This window comes from Crinia signifera, chromosome 8, assembly GCF_055691185.1.
Source record: "Crinia signifera chromosome 8, ASM5569118v1, whole genome shotgun sequence".
Lineage (NCBI taxonomy): Eukaryota > Metazoa > Chordata > Amphibia > Anura > Myobatrachidae > Crinia > Crinia signifera.
Genome location: NC_139224.1, coordinates 171,059,713 through 171,074,266, shown reverse-complemented (window position 1 = coordinate 171,074,266; position 14,554 = coordinate 171,059,713). Strand labels below are relative to the sequence as shown.

The following is a 14,554-nucleotide window of genomic DNA, read 5'->3' as shown; positions in this document are numbered from 1 at the left end:
GGGATAATAGTAAGTGCCTGGCGGAGGAAGGATAAAGGTACGGGGGCTGGTGGAGGAGGGATAATGGTACGGGGGCTGGTGGAGGAGGGATAATAGTAAGTGCCTGGCGGAGGAAGGATAAACGTACGGGGGGCTGGTGGAGGAGGGATAATGGTACGGGCCTGGTGGAGGAGGGATAATGGTACGGGGGCTGGTGGAAGAAGGATAATGGTACGGGGGCTGGTGGAAGAAGGATAATGGTACAGGGGCTGGCGGAAGAGGGATAATGGTACGGGGGCTGGTGGAAGAGGGATAATGGTACGGGCCTGGTGGAGGAGGGATAATGGTAAGGGCCTGGGAGGAGGGATAATGGTACGGGCCTGGTGGAGGAGGGATAATAGTAAGTGCCTGGCGGAGGAAGGATAAACGTACGGGGGGCTGGTGGAGGAGGGATAATGGTACGGGGGCTGGTGGAAGAGGGATAATGGTACGGGCCTGGTGGAGGAGGGATAATGGTACGGGGGCTGGTGGAAGAAGGATAATGGTACAGGGGCTGGCGGAAGAGGGATAATGGTACGGGGGCTGGTGGAGGGATAATGGTACGGGGGCTGGTGGAGGGATAATGGTAGGGGCTCTGTGTCAGGGTTTGTGCTAGGCGCCTTACCTCCAGTGATGGGAAATATTAACCCTTTAGCATACCATGACATGTCGGACAATGCTTTGTTTCCAACTTTGTGGCCACAATTTAGGAAGGCTCTTTACTATCCCAACAGGTCTCTGCCCAATGCACACAGCAAGGACTATAAAGACATGGTGTGAGGGGTTTGGTGTGGAAGAACATGACCCGAACAGAACCCTGACCTCAACCACATCGAGCAGCTTTGGGATGGCCTGGAATGGAGACTGCGAGCCCCAGACCTTCCTGTCCACCATCAGCGCCGGACATAACACCTATAGTACTCTACCGTAGTCCCACAGAAACACTCCAACGTCCTGTGGAAGCTTCCAAGAAGAGAGGTCGCAGTTATAGCAGCAAAAGGGGGACCAGCTCCATATTATGGTATATGTATACAATGGTATTACAGTCCAATAGTGTAATGGCCTCCCCACCAGTGCATCATATATTAATTTTCCAAGAAAACCCGTATAACCTGGTGCAGCGTCTGGATGGTCAATCCTTTGTTACTGATCAGTCGTTCCCCCCCCCCCCCCCATCTATATGTCAGAGAAATAATCTGAACTGCGGTAATTTGTGGCGTGCGATGAGAGATGAAGTCTGTGCTAACGAACGCTCCTTTGTGGCGGCCGCAGAGATGTGAAGGACTGTAACAAGCTGCCTCATTTCTTACACGCCTGCCATTAATTTGATTAAATAAAAAAATGAATGACCTGCCGCTGGCTATTAGAATTACAGTATCAGTGCTCTACTTCCCCAGACCAGTAATCTGCACAAACACCTTTCTAAAAAAAGCCGCAGTGCCATTCCCCTGGTAATCCATCACCCGATATTAAAGCGACATGACAGCGCAGACAATTCCACACGATTAGATCTTTATTTATTTCTCTTCACCCCACAAAATCCATTACAGACCTCAGTTCATCCCGGCACAGCGGCCTGAGAGGCTAGAGTCCTTTTATTTAGATCTGTCACGTTCTTCAGATCTCTGCTCGTTCACAGAATATTACCCAGACATACATTTATACAGTGGTGTAACTACCGTGGATGCACCTGCTATAGGGCCCGAGCTGTTTCTAGGGCCCGCACCCAGTCCTGACTGCACCAAAGATCAGCGGAATTCAGCGCTCCCTGCTCCCCCTTGCTACAGCCCCCTCACCTTGGCCCAGCCCCCCTCCGGCAAGCTGCAGTGCATCCACGGTGCTCCCTCAACCGACCTGGCTGGCTTCCAGCAGTCCCGTGATTTGTGCACATTTAGGGGGCGTGGCCTAATGAAGTGTAGTGCTCGCCCCAAAAGAGGCCCCTGGCTGTGCTCCCACTGAGACTGCTGTAATGAGGTATGCTAACCCCCACTCTTTCCGAAGCTAACTCCCCCCCCTCCCTTTTTCTAAGGCTGCCCCCCCCCCCCCCCCCCCGCTCTGATGCTGTCTCCTCCCCCCCTCTCTGACAATCTAATTCTCTCTGCACATGTTACATCTGACCAACCTGCAGTGCACATGGTTTTGTCCATCTAAAAAGGATTTTGTCAGAAAGAGTGAACTAGAATAAGGCCCTTAGTGTCCTACAGGAGAATATGGAATAGGGTCCAAGACAGCCAAATATTGAGGGTTCCTGGATGATTTCTGACTTATTTTTTGAAGTGGCAATCACCGACAAGGCAAAACCACGCCCGAAACCTTAAACGTAGAGGAGTTTAAATATCCAAAAATTATTTTGCCTTAACTTACAACCAAGTGCATATTGTTCCAGTTTGTGCAAATATTTTTTCTATTTTTTTTAAAATGCTAATTTCTCAATGGATTACTCAACTGAAATCACTCTTTGTCCAAAAGCTGACACTTCTAAGTTCAATCAGGGGCGGATTGAGATGGGAAAACCAACCCTGGGAAATTCTGGAAGCAGCCCTCATGTAGGAGGGGGTCTGTCGAGGGGTGGGGTCTATTGAAAGGGCGGGATCCCTCCTCATAGAGCCTGAATTTAAGTTGGACACAGTCCTTGTGTCCAAAGCAATCATTGTTTCTTTAACTGAAGTTGTGTCTTTGACTTTATGCTAATTCCACTACAGTGCCCTTCCCTGGTGTTATAGGTGGATTGGGAATTGAAAGAGGTCCTAGTCAAATTTCCAAAAAGTGGCCCTCTTACACCCACACACATTGCCAGCCTGCCACCTTCTACCCCTAACACCCCCACGGCTCCAATCTGTCACCCGCTACCCTCTCCCAGGCACCCCCAAATGCTTCTCAGCCCATTGGGAATTTCCCTGTATGCCCTATTGCCAATCCACCCGAGTACAATACACTAAACCAGACTCCAATCCCTGATCCGACGCAAATCACAAGCACAAAATATTCTGGAAGTTAAATACTATTATTAACATACCTTTTGTTTTCCATATTATGGATTAAACATTTAGAGCAAGCAGTGGTTTTAATTAGCACCACAATCATATTATAAAATAATCTGATTCATTATCACAGTAGGAAATGCCCTTCTAGATTTCCTGTTCCATAATACTAATGAATGAGGATTATCATTAAATCCTTTACCTGGAACTTGCTGTGCTCAAGTTCTGAATGACAAACTTACAAGCGCTTACAGTATTGTGAGGCTCCCGGATCTGGTTCTACGGTTCACTAGGACCACCAATGCCAGAAGGTTACATTCTAAAAATAATATATATTATATATACTGTAGGTCTGTCCTTAATTATTAAGAGGATGATTCAATCTGTCTCAGAGTCAGGATTTCTTTATAAAGGAGATTCCGGAAATTCAACATTTCTTCCACATTTTTGTGCGTCAGCATCTCTTCGATCGAGAGCATCTTGGCACCTCCGAGTTCCACGGCCGACTGCCCGCGCACGGCATTTAGCATCCCCACGGATGTCACAACAGACTCTTGCAAAGTGGCGCAACCTGGAAAAATGCGTGCGCTCCACAGACTCAGAGACTTCTGGTTGCCGGAGAAAAGATCTTCGGAAACTTTAATTCCCCAGCGATCCAAACACTGAAGAAAGCTTCTGCCAAATATCTGAAGAGAGTTCAGCTCCGACAAGGAGCCCACATTCCTTTTTAAGTCGTCCTCGATTCCAAACAGGATTGTTGCATACATTACGCACCCATCAATCATCAGACTTAATGAACTCACAAAAGATTTGTCTGGTATGACTGATCTGATACTTATGCATGAGCCGCTGATAACACAGTATTCCCCCACAGATACATCGGGGCCCACTTTGGAATATTCAATCACGGTGTGAGGTGAAATTTTGCATTTTGCATCTAATACGCTTTGAATGACACATGTGTTTTTATTAAGATTTTCGCCTTGATCTGGAACGATGCTGAAAACTTCAGACTGTAATCCGAGTTCTGCCCGCAGGTGAATATCAGACGTAAAATGATATAAGTATTCCTGCAAGGTTCCGATGTGATAGAATTTTGAGTTATTTAAAACTATTACAGTGAAATCTGTTCCTCGGAGGAGAAAGTAGATGTCTTTCCTGACTTCGCTGAGCTGTGATTCTATTTTAGTAACGTTGGCTGTGTTCTCTGTGTAGTCTGGAGTCGCATCGGGACCCAGAGCTTGCAAAAAGTCCCCGTACGCGTCTATTTCACATTTAATATCCCCTAATTCTTGGTAAAATCCCAGCAATACTTTCGCCGTACTGTGCGCCATGTAAAATAAACTGTCTGTATAGACTACTTCAGAATTCGGGAGGTCTCCAGGGATACTAGAGTTCTTGAGGTCTTTTGTCACCGCCCCCGTTTGACGCATTTTCTCAGGAGTGGGTTTATGGAGGTAAGATTTGCATGACCTATATTGCAGTTCGCTATATTCAGAGATGCATTTCTCCAACACAAACACCCCGTGTGTGGTGCCTATTTCAATCGTCGATGGATGCGCTAAGGCGATAATTCCTGGTCTGTCGAACTTCACCGGCAAATCGCTGCAGCAGTACAGTTCAATGTCATCGGCGCAAGTCACCAGTACGCCGGGGTTCATGTTGGCGGGGAAGTCTATATAAATAGCCAATTTAAGGTCCAGCATTTGATAAATGGGGTCTCCGAATGGTAAAGCTGTGAAAATCTTTCCTAAGGCACTTGCGTTTGGCAATCGCTGACTGTAGCCACCTGCAAAGAAAAAAATATATTAAAGATATATTAATACAGAACGGGAAATATACAATATTCGGCCCATCTTCCAGATTGAATATTGAAAGGTTTAGCCTTGCTTGTGGTGGATATGAATATCAGGATTTGGGTCTTGTGCGCTTAGAAATGAGCTTCTGCCCCGTTTAGCCAAGCTGTTGCCAATGCCAAGATCTGTGCGGGTATTAAATTGATTTATCCTACAGTACTGCCATGCTTAGGTCGCACAGGATTAAACAGCCCCAGGAGGTACACGAAAGGGCTTATGCCAGCGCTGGCCAAACCGGTCCTTCAGATCTACCCATAGTTCACATTTTTTAGACCACAGATGCACTGGTGTAGTCATTACGGTGATGGTTTCCAGACCACCTACCTGGTGCACAGGTGTAATCATTACTAACTGTCACTTTTTCAAAACTGTGCTGCATTCATTCCTTACTGACACATTGGACAGATCCCCAAGTGGCCTAGAAACCATTAACGGTCGGTAGATCTCGAGGACCGGTTTAGCCACCCCTGACTTATGCTATACAATGCAAGGGTTGCCACCCCTCCAGCTTCTTGCACCACAGGCATCTAACCACAATTGGGCAATCTGACACAATGTGACCATAGATCAGTGGTTCCCAACCCTGGTCCTCAAGTACCCCCAACAGTGCACGTTTTGCAGGTCTCCACACAGAATCACAAGTCACATAATTAGCTCCACCTGAGAATCTTTTCAAATGTGCCTGAATAATGAGTGCACCTGCCGGGTGACCTGGAAAACGTGCGCTGTTGGCGGTACTTGAGGACCAGGGTTGGGAACAACTGCCGTAGATGATCATGCCCTGCAGCTCGGTCTTCAGAAGCTTATTAAGAGAGCAAACTAATACACAAGAGCCATAAATTTAATTCAGCATGAAATGGAAACATCAAACCAAAGCCCGTTAAGTGAATAATGGGCCACCATTTTCAGGCAGTACGGCTGGTAAAAGCTGGGGTACTCTGGAAGGGGGGATACTGGTCCTTTCTACCATGAGAAAGTCACTGAAGGCGCAGGATCTAGTATTTTCCTAAATGCTCAGTTGGGTTGGCCACTGAGAAAATCACACATACAGATAACATTTGCGTTCTGCTCATCAAACTACTGGATGACCACAATGGTCGATGGATGGGAACATGGTCATCCTGGAAGATGCTCTTACCATCAAGAGAGAAATGCTGAAACGTGGCATGGAAGTGGTCATTCGGCGTACTTAGCCTTGACCTAGTCTTTGAAGGAGATGACGACTGCATCCCAAAAAAAGAAAGTTAACCTATAAGAGGCTACAGAATCCATCACTACTAGTAACAAGCTCAGAGAGCTGTGGAGATCTTTAGGCTGACAACACATGCGCACTTACTGGTTTGTCAGGACATGGAGAAGATGATTCACTCAACCTTATCACCTTCCTCCACTGCTCGGTAGACTATTACCTGGCTTCTCAGCCGGTAATGTTCTGCAAAGTGACTACCAATATCCATTCGGAGTGCTCTCTGTATAATTAATGATGACCACATGTTTAAATGTGCTGTCACCGGAACTGCAGTCAATCAACTAATTTATATCTTAACTCCAAACGAATGCACGGCCATCACAACTCCTCTTCCTAAGTCAATGGAGCCTTCTTTATTTTATATTAGGAAATTAGGGAGAGTCGCATCTGATTTCACCATTCTTGGTGTTTCCCTTTGTTATCCGCTACTTGTATATTCTTGCATTTGGGGAGTAATGATGTCATCACTCATAACTGGATGGAAGTGATGTCACTTTATATAACCCGAAATAAAAAAAGGTCTTTACTCACTTTGGAGTTTTGTGGCCACATAGGACACTACTTGGAGAGCGGACTTGTGCCCTTTGCAGTGGCACATGGGACAAAATGGCTCTAATAAACACATTATACATTAGAGTTTGCATTACTCCCTTTGAAATATCCATTTTCCTAATAAATACTGAAGCGATGACATCAGAATTCAACATTTATATGAAAATTATTTACAGGCGTTAATAAATATATTAGTCTCATCTGTTAAAGGAAGCTTTGAACATCTTTATTACATACCCTAATATATGACAGCAAAATGTACATTAATCCCATTATAATAAAATTGGGATTGTGTAGTTTATTTTGCTTCATATCAGCTAAAATGTTGTTTTATTATTGTAATAAATTCCTATGCTTCAGATTTGCTGCGCTCATCTCTAAGTAAATAAAATACTTATGTTTTTTGTACCCATTTAAAAAGCAGTAGCTTCAGTTTTATGAAATTATATGATCGCGTGAATCATGCTGCTGCGGCGGAACCAGGCGGTCCTCATTCCACTACTTACCGAGAGGAACAACGTGGATTCCAGGGCGAGAATCAAATGAAGCTTATGATAGGGGCCTGATTCAGGTTCAGTTGCAGTCTGCTTTCTCCAGCACGCTGGGGGCTGCCCAGCAAAGGGCAATTGTAAATGCATCACAGAAATGCGATCCGACCGTATTTCTATAGTAGCCCCCTGCCTGCACAGCCTGGCTGCAAAAGCAGACGCAGGGCCGCCATTTTCAGTATCGCAGCAGCTGCAAACCGCTCCGAAAACAATGCACCATCACTGCCCCCATCATCACTCAAGACTGCAGTCGCATTCTTCCAGACACTGACGATCTTACTGGGTACAAACATAGTCTAATGTGTATCCAGCGCATAAAGTGGACTCAGACCAGCGGTGGATACTGGGATAATTGAAAATCACTGCAGGACCTAATCAATTTAAGCGTATTGATTACGTTTAATTAGTTAAATGACATAATCTCCAGTGATCTGGTGTTTTTGACTTTAAAAAAAATGAGGATCCTGTGCTGGCTAATTATATCCCGTGTAACGAGGAAATTATCACAGCAACACGCAGATAAGGAAATGCACAGACATACCGGCGTGGATCATCATTACGGTAAAGGAATCCAAGTCATTGGGATACAGCTGCTGCAAACAGTGCAGGGAGTACAAGGTCGAGCCCCCATTTCCTAGAAAGAAAAATATCCATTTAACAACTCTACATAGATGAATCCGTGTGTACACGTGCACTGATCTAAACGATACAATTTGTAACATAGGATTTATGAACCAATCGCAAAACCTGCCACTATTGGGCATTAGCCAATCCGGACAGGGGGAGCGTGGCCAACATGCCACAGCGCTAATCTGTCCTTTATCCACCTCCTGTTACCCTTTCAACTGCCACAGGTGTGTACGGCACCTGTTCAGCTCAATCTGGGCCAGATGTACTAAGCTTGAAAAGTGAAAAATTGGTGATAAACAGCCAGCCAATCAGCTCCTACCTGCCATGTCACAGGCTGCATTTGAAAAAGAATAGGTAGGAGCTGATTGGTTGGTGGTTTATCACTCTCCAAGTTATCACTTTTCAAGCTTAGTACATCTGTTCCTATGGGAGAAACCTCTCCATCTGCCTGTGCTGATTGGGACAATGCAGTCCATTGCACCACTGTGGAACACAGCCCTCAGACTGGGGCTGTCCTGACTGCATCGGTATGGTTGGGAAGTGTCACAATGGATTAATATCACCTGACGGTGTCACATCCACCTGTTTAATAGAAAGTTATTGCACAGTAAAGCAAAGATTTGCAGCTATGTATAGGCTGGGATCACTCTCTAATTGGGGAGCATTGTGCACAGAAGCAGGCACACAGGGCCTTATTCTAGTTCAATCTTTCTTACAAAATCCTTTTTAGATGGAAAAAAACATGCAGTGCGCAGGTGGGGCAGATGTAACTTGTGCAGAGAGAATTAGATTTGGGTGGGGTTTTACTTCAAAGTGAGATCTATATTGCAGTGTAAAAATAAAGCAGCCAGTATTTTCCCCTGCACAGAAACAAAATAACTCACCCAAATCTAATTCTCTCTGCACATGTTACATCTGCCCCCCTGCAGTGCACACGGTTTTGTCCATCTAAGAAGGATTTTGTCAGAAAGAGTGAACTAGAATAAGGCCCACAGTCACAGATGCAATCTCTGCTCCAGGCCTGAGACTACCCATTATAACCCTGGCTGAAGGGCTCACCTATTTTTGGTCCCGGCGGATCAGAGAAAACGTGATAACGGACTCCGAGAGGAAGCTCCTGCCGCCCGAGCTTGTCCGTTATCTGCTGCTGATAGGCCAGCTCTTGTCGCTTGTCAGCCGCTGTAATGACGACCACATCCCAGAACTCCGCAGGACGCACTTCTTTACCTGGGTATAGAAAAAGCCAGAGGCATGTGGGATCAATACGCCACACACAGGCAGACACTGATTGGCTGGAATGTAAAACCAGGGTGGAAATGTATCAAACCTGGGAGAGAGATAAAGTACTGACCAATCAGCTGCTGCCATTTTACAAACACATCCTGTAAAGTGACAGTTAGAAGCGGACTGCTTGGTACTTTATCCCTCTCAGCTTTGATACATCTCCACCCCTGGTGCATGTGTGTCTACTACAGGAACTTGCTGTTATCGGGTTTGGTTCATTAGGTTGACAGTTTATAAACATGGGTGTGGAAAGTGCTTTGGTACAGTGCAGACTCCTCCTCCAAGGAAGCTTCATCCCCTGTTCTAAGATGGCCACCACTTCTACTTAGCGCCAAGCAAGAACTGTGATTACTTACGATATAACCGCTATTCCAGCATTCTGCATCGCTACCAACATACACACCCAGGCTGGTGCGCCCACCCGGTGCCATGGAGAATAAGGCATAAAATCATGCTATCCTGTGTGATCTCTAAGACAGCCTCACCAGCAAATTGAGGATGGTAACAGAGGCAGTTGTCCAGCCGCCGGCATAGGACAAAAATGAGGTATGGCACCGCCGTCTCCTCCCAGGGACAGCAGCACAACCGGCCTACTGTCAGGTAAAGCAAAAAATCTCTACCTACTGTAGTGTTCATTCTAGCACCCGCTATCCTTGAAAACCCATGCAGTTGCTGTTCCCTGCCTGGGGTGTCACTGTCTGCTGTGGTGGTTCTAGCACAGGTCTGGTTTGCATATCAGTGCTGATATACAGACCACACTGTGCTAGAAGCACTACAGCAGACAGCGACACCCCAGGCAGGGAAGAGGAACTGCATGGGTTTTCAAAGATGGCGGGTGCTAGAATGAACACCATACTGTAGCCTGCTACTACTAAAGTGGGGTGGAGCTGACCGATATACTAGAGGAGGGTGGATCCTAAGAGAAATCGCCTGTCTACGCAAGGAGAAAGGGCCTTAACCCATTGTGAAAGCGGCTGCCATGAAGTAGGAGGAATAAATACCTATTTATGAGAACACATTATAAATGTTCTAATCGCATATAATAAGATGCCGATATTATAAAGGAATCTTCAGCAACACGAGAACGCAGCGAGGAAATCCAACCGGTTCACTATCATTTGATCTCTGTACAAGGAGCCGGCTCAGTTCCCATTTACATGCAGCAACACAGTTTGCCGGGAGAATTAATTCTGACAAAGTAACACATCTCCCAGGAGACCTGGCGCACCACGTGGCGCGTAAGAGAAAGCGGAGATACAGATTAATTAAAATTTGGGAATTGGCAGATCCTACATCTACTGCAGTGTCCGAGTCTGTCATGCCGTCCTCACACTCCGAGCGCTGAGTCTACATCTCGACTTTTAATTGACTGAAGTCGTAGTCACTGAATATTTAAATGCATTCAAATGAAACTTAATTATGACCTATTCTCACACTGCTCCTTCTGTGGTGCTGTATATAGGTGGACGTAATTGCTGGGATATCAGGATGACAGCTACTAGGCTGTAACGCAGATCACAACGCTGTTACCCAACTGCGCTGTGACAGCTGGGATCCGGCCTTAACCCCTTCACTGCCACGACAACTTTAAAAACACAATTTAACATCCATCCAGACTTAACATCCAACTTTCACTCCTTTGCAGCTGCTGCCTCACTAAGGGGGAGGAGCTCTGTTCTCTAAGCAGACACTGATTAGCTGACAAAACAGGAAAATAGAAAGAAATACTGAGAGTACGTCTGTTTGCAAACTCAATCTGCTGTGGTTTTATAAGGATACTCAGCAGTTAAATATCAAACACAAGGAACAAAATAATATAAATACTGCAATATTTGAGATTGTAGCAATAAATGTAATATACACTAAAACAGATATTACAATATACTTATAAACCGGCCGGTAAAAAAAACATAAATGTTTTTTTTTTTTAAATGGTAAAAGTATTTTTTAATAATTATTTTATTGTATATTAAATGTATTGCTACAATCTGAAACAGCACTGATTGGCTGACAGCTTGGCAAACTTTTCATGCAAAGGGGTGGGACCAGTGATGTGCCAGTGACTCCCCTGACTGTAGTTTCAGCTTTTTGACCTATAACAGATACTGATGGGTTGGGAGAAATTGCAGCTGACATTATGGAAAACAGTCTGTGGTTTATTTTGTTACTTTTCTATGAAGACATTTGAAGATAATAGTTTGATACAGCAAAGTTCTGCAGTATTTAGAGTACATGGGTCCTTTAGGTATCACATCAGAACCTTATACGCAATTTCAATATATTTTTATCAGTTTTATGTTTGTGAGTCGATTTAATAGGATGAGAGATTCAGAAAGTGAGAGATTTGGGAAGAAATCTCCAGGTTTTTTTAAAGGGGCAATCATTTACACTGCAAAACCAGCGCCCATGGTTGTTTGTGTTTGATGTCTATGTTGACATGACACCGTTTTAGTGTACTGCTGTGCTCACCATGCTGCCCTCGGCACACTAATATTAGTATTCATTCTAGCACCCGCCATATTTGAATACAAATGCAGTCCCTCTTCCCTGCCTGGGGTGTCGCTGTCTGCTGTAGTGCTTCTAGCACAGTGTGGTCTGTATATCAGCACTGAAATGCAAACCAGACCTGTGCTAGAAACACCATAGCAGACAGCGACACCCCAGGCAGGGAAGAGGAACTGCATGGGTTTTTAAATATGGTGGGTGCTAGAATGAACACTATATATAGTAACTCTATGCCCTATGTGTCCCCCTAATGCCGTGCGATCTAGACAATGTCGACCGATCAACTGTATTCCCCCGCATTCTGCAGACTTCCTTGTAAAGTCAGTAGAATTGGGGAAATGACTACAGTAGAACCGCAATCCTGGTGGAGGGGGCGATAGGTTGGCACTGGGCAGATCACATACTGTAGTTTGTAGCTAAATGTGGCTGTTTATACCGAACCTCCCTCTCGTCATTGTGAGAACAGGAAATACAGGTGGAGTCTCCCGTACCTGGAACCCGTGATGTCACTGCTTTTACTTCTACCTGTAAAACCTGTCTCTCAGATGTGAGGAGAACAAGAAAGGAAGCAAACACCTGTCTAACACCATCGTGTAAATGGGGGTGGGGGTAACGTGCAGAGGGATTTGGAAGAGGGATGATGTGCAGATCCAGACGTATATTGCAATGTAAGGCTGAGTACACACTATACGATATGCAGCACCACTGTTATATCGCCGGTGCCTCGGACCCGCGGGAGCCACATCATTAGCCACATACCCCGCACACACTGAACGATAGGCACAATAATATTGTTAACAATATCATAATGGCGCATATCGTTTGGTGTGAACCTCTGAGGGAGCTGTACTGTAGGTGTGTACCTCTGAGGGAGCTGTGCTGTAGGTGTGTACCTCTGCAGGAGCTGTGCTGTAGGTGTGTACCTCTGAGGGAGCTGTACTGTAGGTGTGTACCTCTGAGGGAGCTGTGCTGTAGGTGTGTACCTCTGAGGGAGCTGTACTGTAGGTGTGTACCTCTGAGGGAGCTGTGCTGTAGGTGTGTACCTCTGCAGGAGCTGTGCTGTAGGTGTGTACCTCTGAGGGAGCTGTACTGTAGGTGTGTACCTCTGAGGGAGCTGTGCTGTAGGTGTGTACCTCTGCAGGAGCTGTGCTGTAGGTGTGTACCTCTGAGGGAGCTGTGCTGTAGGTGTGTACCTCTGAGGGAGCTGTGCTGTAGGCGTGTACCTCTGCAGGAGCTGTGCTGTAGGTGTGTACCTCTGAGGGAGCTGTACTGTAGGTGTGTACCTCTGAGGGAGCTGTGCTGTAGGTGTGTACCTCTGAGGGAGCTGTGCTGTAGGTTTGTTCCTCTGCGGGAGCTGTACTGTAGGTGTGTACCTCTGCTGGAGCTGTGCTGTAGGTGTGTACCTCTGAGGGAGCTGTACTGTAGGTGTGTACCTCTGCGGGAGTTGTACTGTAGGTGTGCACCTCTGAGGGAGCTGTACTGTAGGTGTGTGCACAGGTGTGGGAGCTGTACTGTAGGTGTGCACCTCTGAGGGAGCTGTGCTTAGGCGTGTACCTCTGTGGGAGCTGTGCTGTAGGTATGTTCCTCTGTGGGAGCTGTGCCGTCGGTGTTTTCCTCTGTGGGAGCTGTGCAGTAGGTGTGTTCCTCTGTGGGAGCTGTGCTGTAGGTGTGTACCTCTGTGGGAGCTGTGCTGTCGGTGTTTTCCTCTGTGGGAGCTGTGCTGTAGGTGTGTACATCTGTGGGAGCTGTGCTGTAGGTGTGTACCTCTGTGGGAGCTGTGCTGTAGGTATGTTCCTCTGTGGGAGCTGTGCTGTCGGTGTTTTCCTCTGTGGGAGCTGTACTGTAGGTGTGTACCTCTGAGGGAGCTGTACTGTAGGGGTGTACCTCTGAGGGAGCTGTGCTGTAGGTGTGTACCTCTGAGGGAGCTGTGATGTAGGTGTGTACCTCTGAGGGAGCTGTGATGTAGGTGTGTACCTCTGAGGGAGCTGTACTGTAGGTGTGTACCTCTGAGGGAGCTGTACTGTAGGGGTGTACCTCTGAGGGAGCTGTACTGTAGGGGTGTACCTCTGAGGGAGCTGTGCTGTAGGTGTGTACCTCTGAGGGAGCTGTGATGTAGGTGTGTACCTCTGAGGGAGCTGTGATGTAGGTGTGTACCTCTGCGGGAGCTGTGCTGTAGTTATGTTCCTCTGCGGGAGCTGTACTGTAAGTGTGTTCCTCTGTAGGAGCGGTACTGTAGGTGTGTGCACAGGTATGGACCTCTGTAGGAGCTGTACTGTAGGTAGGTGTGTGTACCTCTGAGGGAGCTGTACTGTGTGTACACAGGTATGTATCACTATGGGAGCAGTACTGTAGGTAGGTGTGTTCACAGGTGTGTACCTCTGAGGGAGCTGTACTTTAGGTGTGTGCACAGGTATGTTCCTCTGTGGGAGCTGTACTGTAAGTGTGTACCTCTGAGGGAGCTGTGATGTAGGTGTGTACCGCTGAGGGAGTTGTACTGTAGGTATGTTCCCCTGTGGGAGCTGTACTGTAGGTGTGTGCACAGGTGTGGGAGCTGTACTGCAGGTGTGTTCCCCTGTGGGAGCTGTACTGTAAGTGTGTACCTCTGAGGGAGCTGTACTGTAAGTGTGTACCTCTGAGGGAGTTGTACTGTAGGTATGTTCCTCTGTGGGAGCTGTGCTGTAAGTGTGTACCTCTGAGGGAGCTGTACTGTGCCAGCCTGCGGTGGGTTTCTCTCTGCAGCCTGGCAGCAGCTCCCGGATCACACATCCTGACTTCTTCTTCCTGAGTCCTGACACTGTCTCAGGCTGTGTAGTAACCTCTGACCCTGCTGCTGTCACAGTCCCGCCTCTATCCTTGCAGCGGCCATATTGGCTATGGGCAATGCCCGCAGCAGCAGCTGCAGTGGATGAGTTCAGTGTGGATGACGCGCCC

General features: G+C 46.8%; 1 protein-coding gene across 2 annotated transcripts; it reads right to left on the bottom strand.

The window, feature by feature from the left end:
• Positions 1 to 2,082: 2,082 nt before the first annotated feature.
• Positions 2,083 to 14,453, bottom strand: FPGT (fucose-1-phosphate guanylyltransferase). Of its 2 annotated transcripts, none has more exons than XM_083157761.1 (4): positions 14,314 to 14,453; positions 8,894 to 9,061; positions 7,746 to 7,838; positions 2,083 to 4,788 (listed from the first exon to the last, which is right to left on the bottom strand). In XM_083157761.1, exons 1-4 carry the CDS (start codon positions 14,387 to 14,389, stop codon positions 3,365 to 3,367), a joined length of 1,761 nt encoding a protein of 586 aa, XP_083013887.1. In that variant the 5' UTR covers positions 14,390 to 14,453; the 3' UTR covers positions 2,083 to 3,364. The 2 variants fall into 2 exon arrangements, with proteins under 2 accessions (XP_083013887.1, XP_083013886.1); XM_083157760.1 differs by having other exon boundaries at positions 14,254 to 14,404.
• Between the last annotated feature and the right edge of the window lie 101 nt (positions 14,454 to 14,554).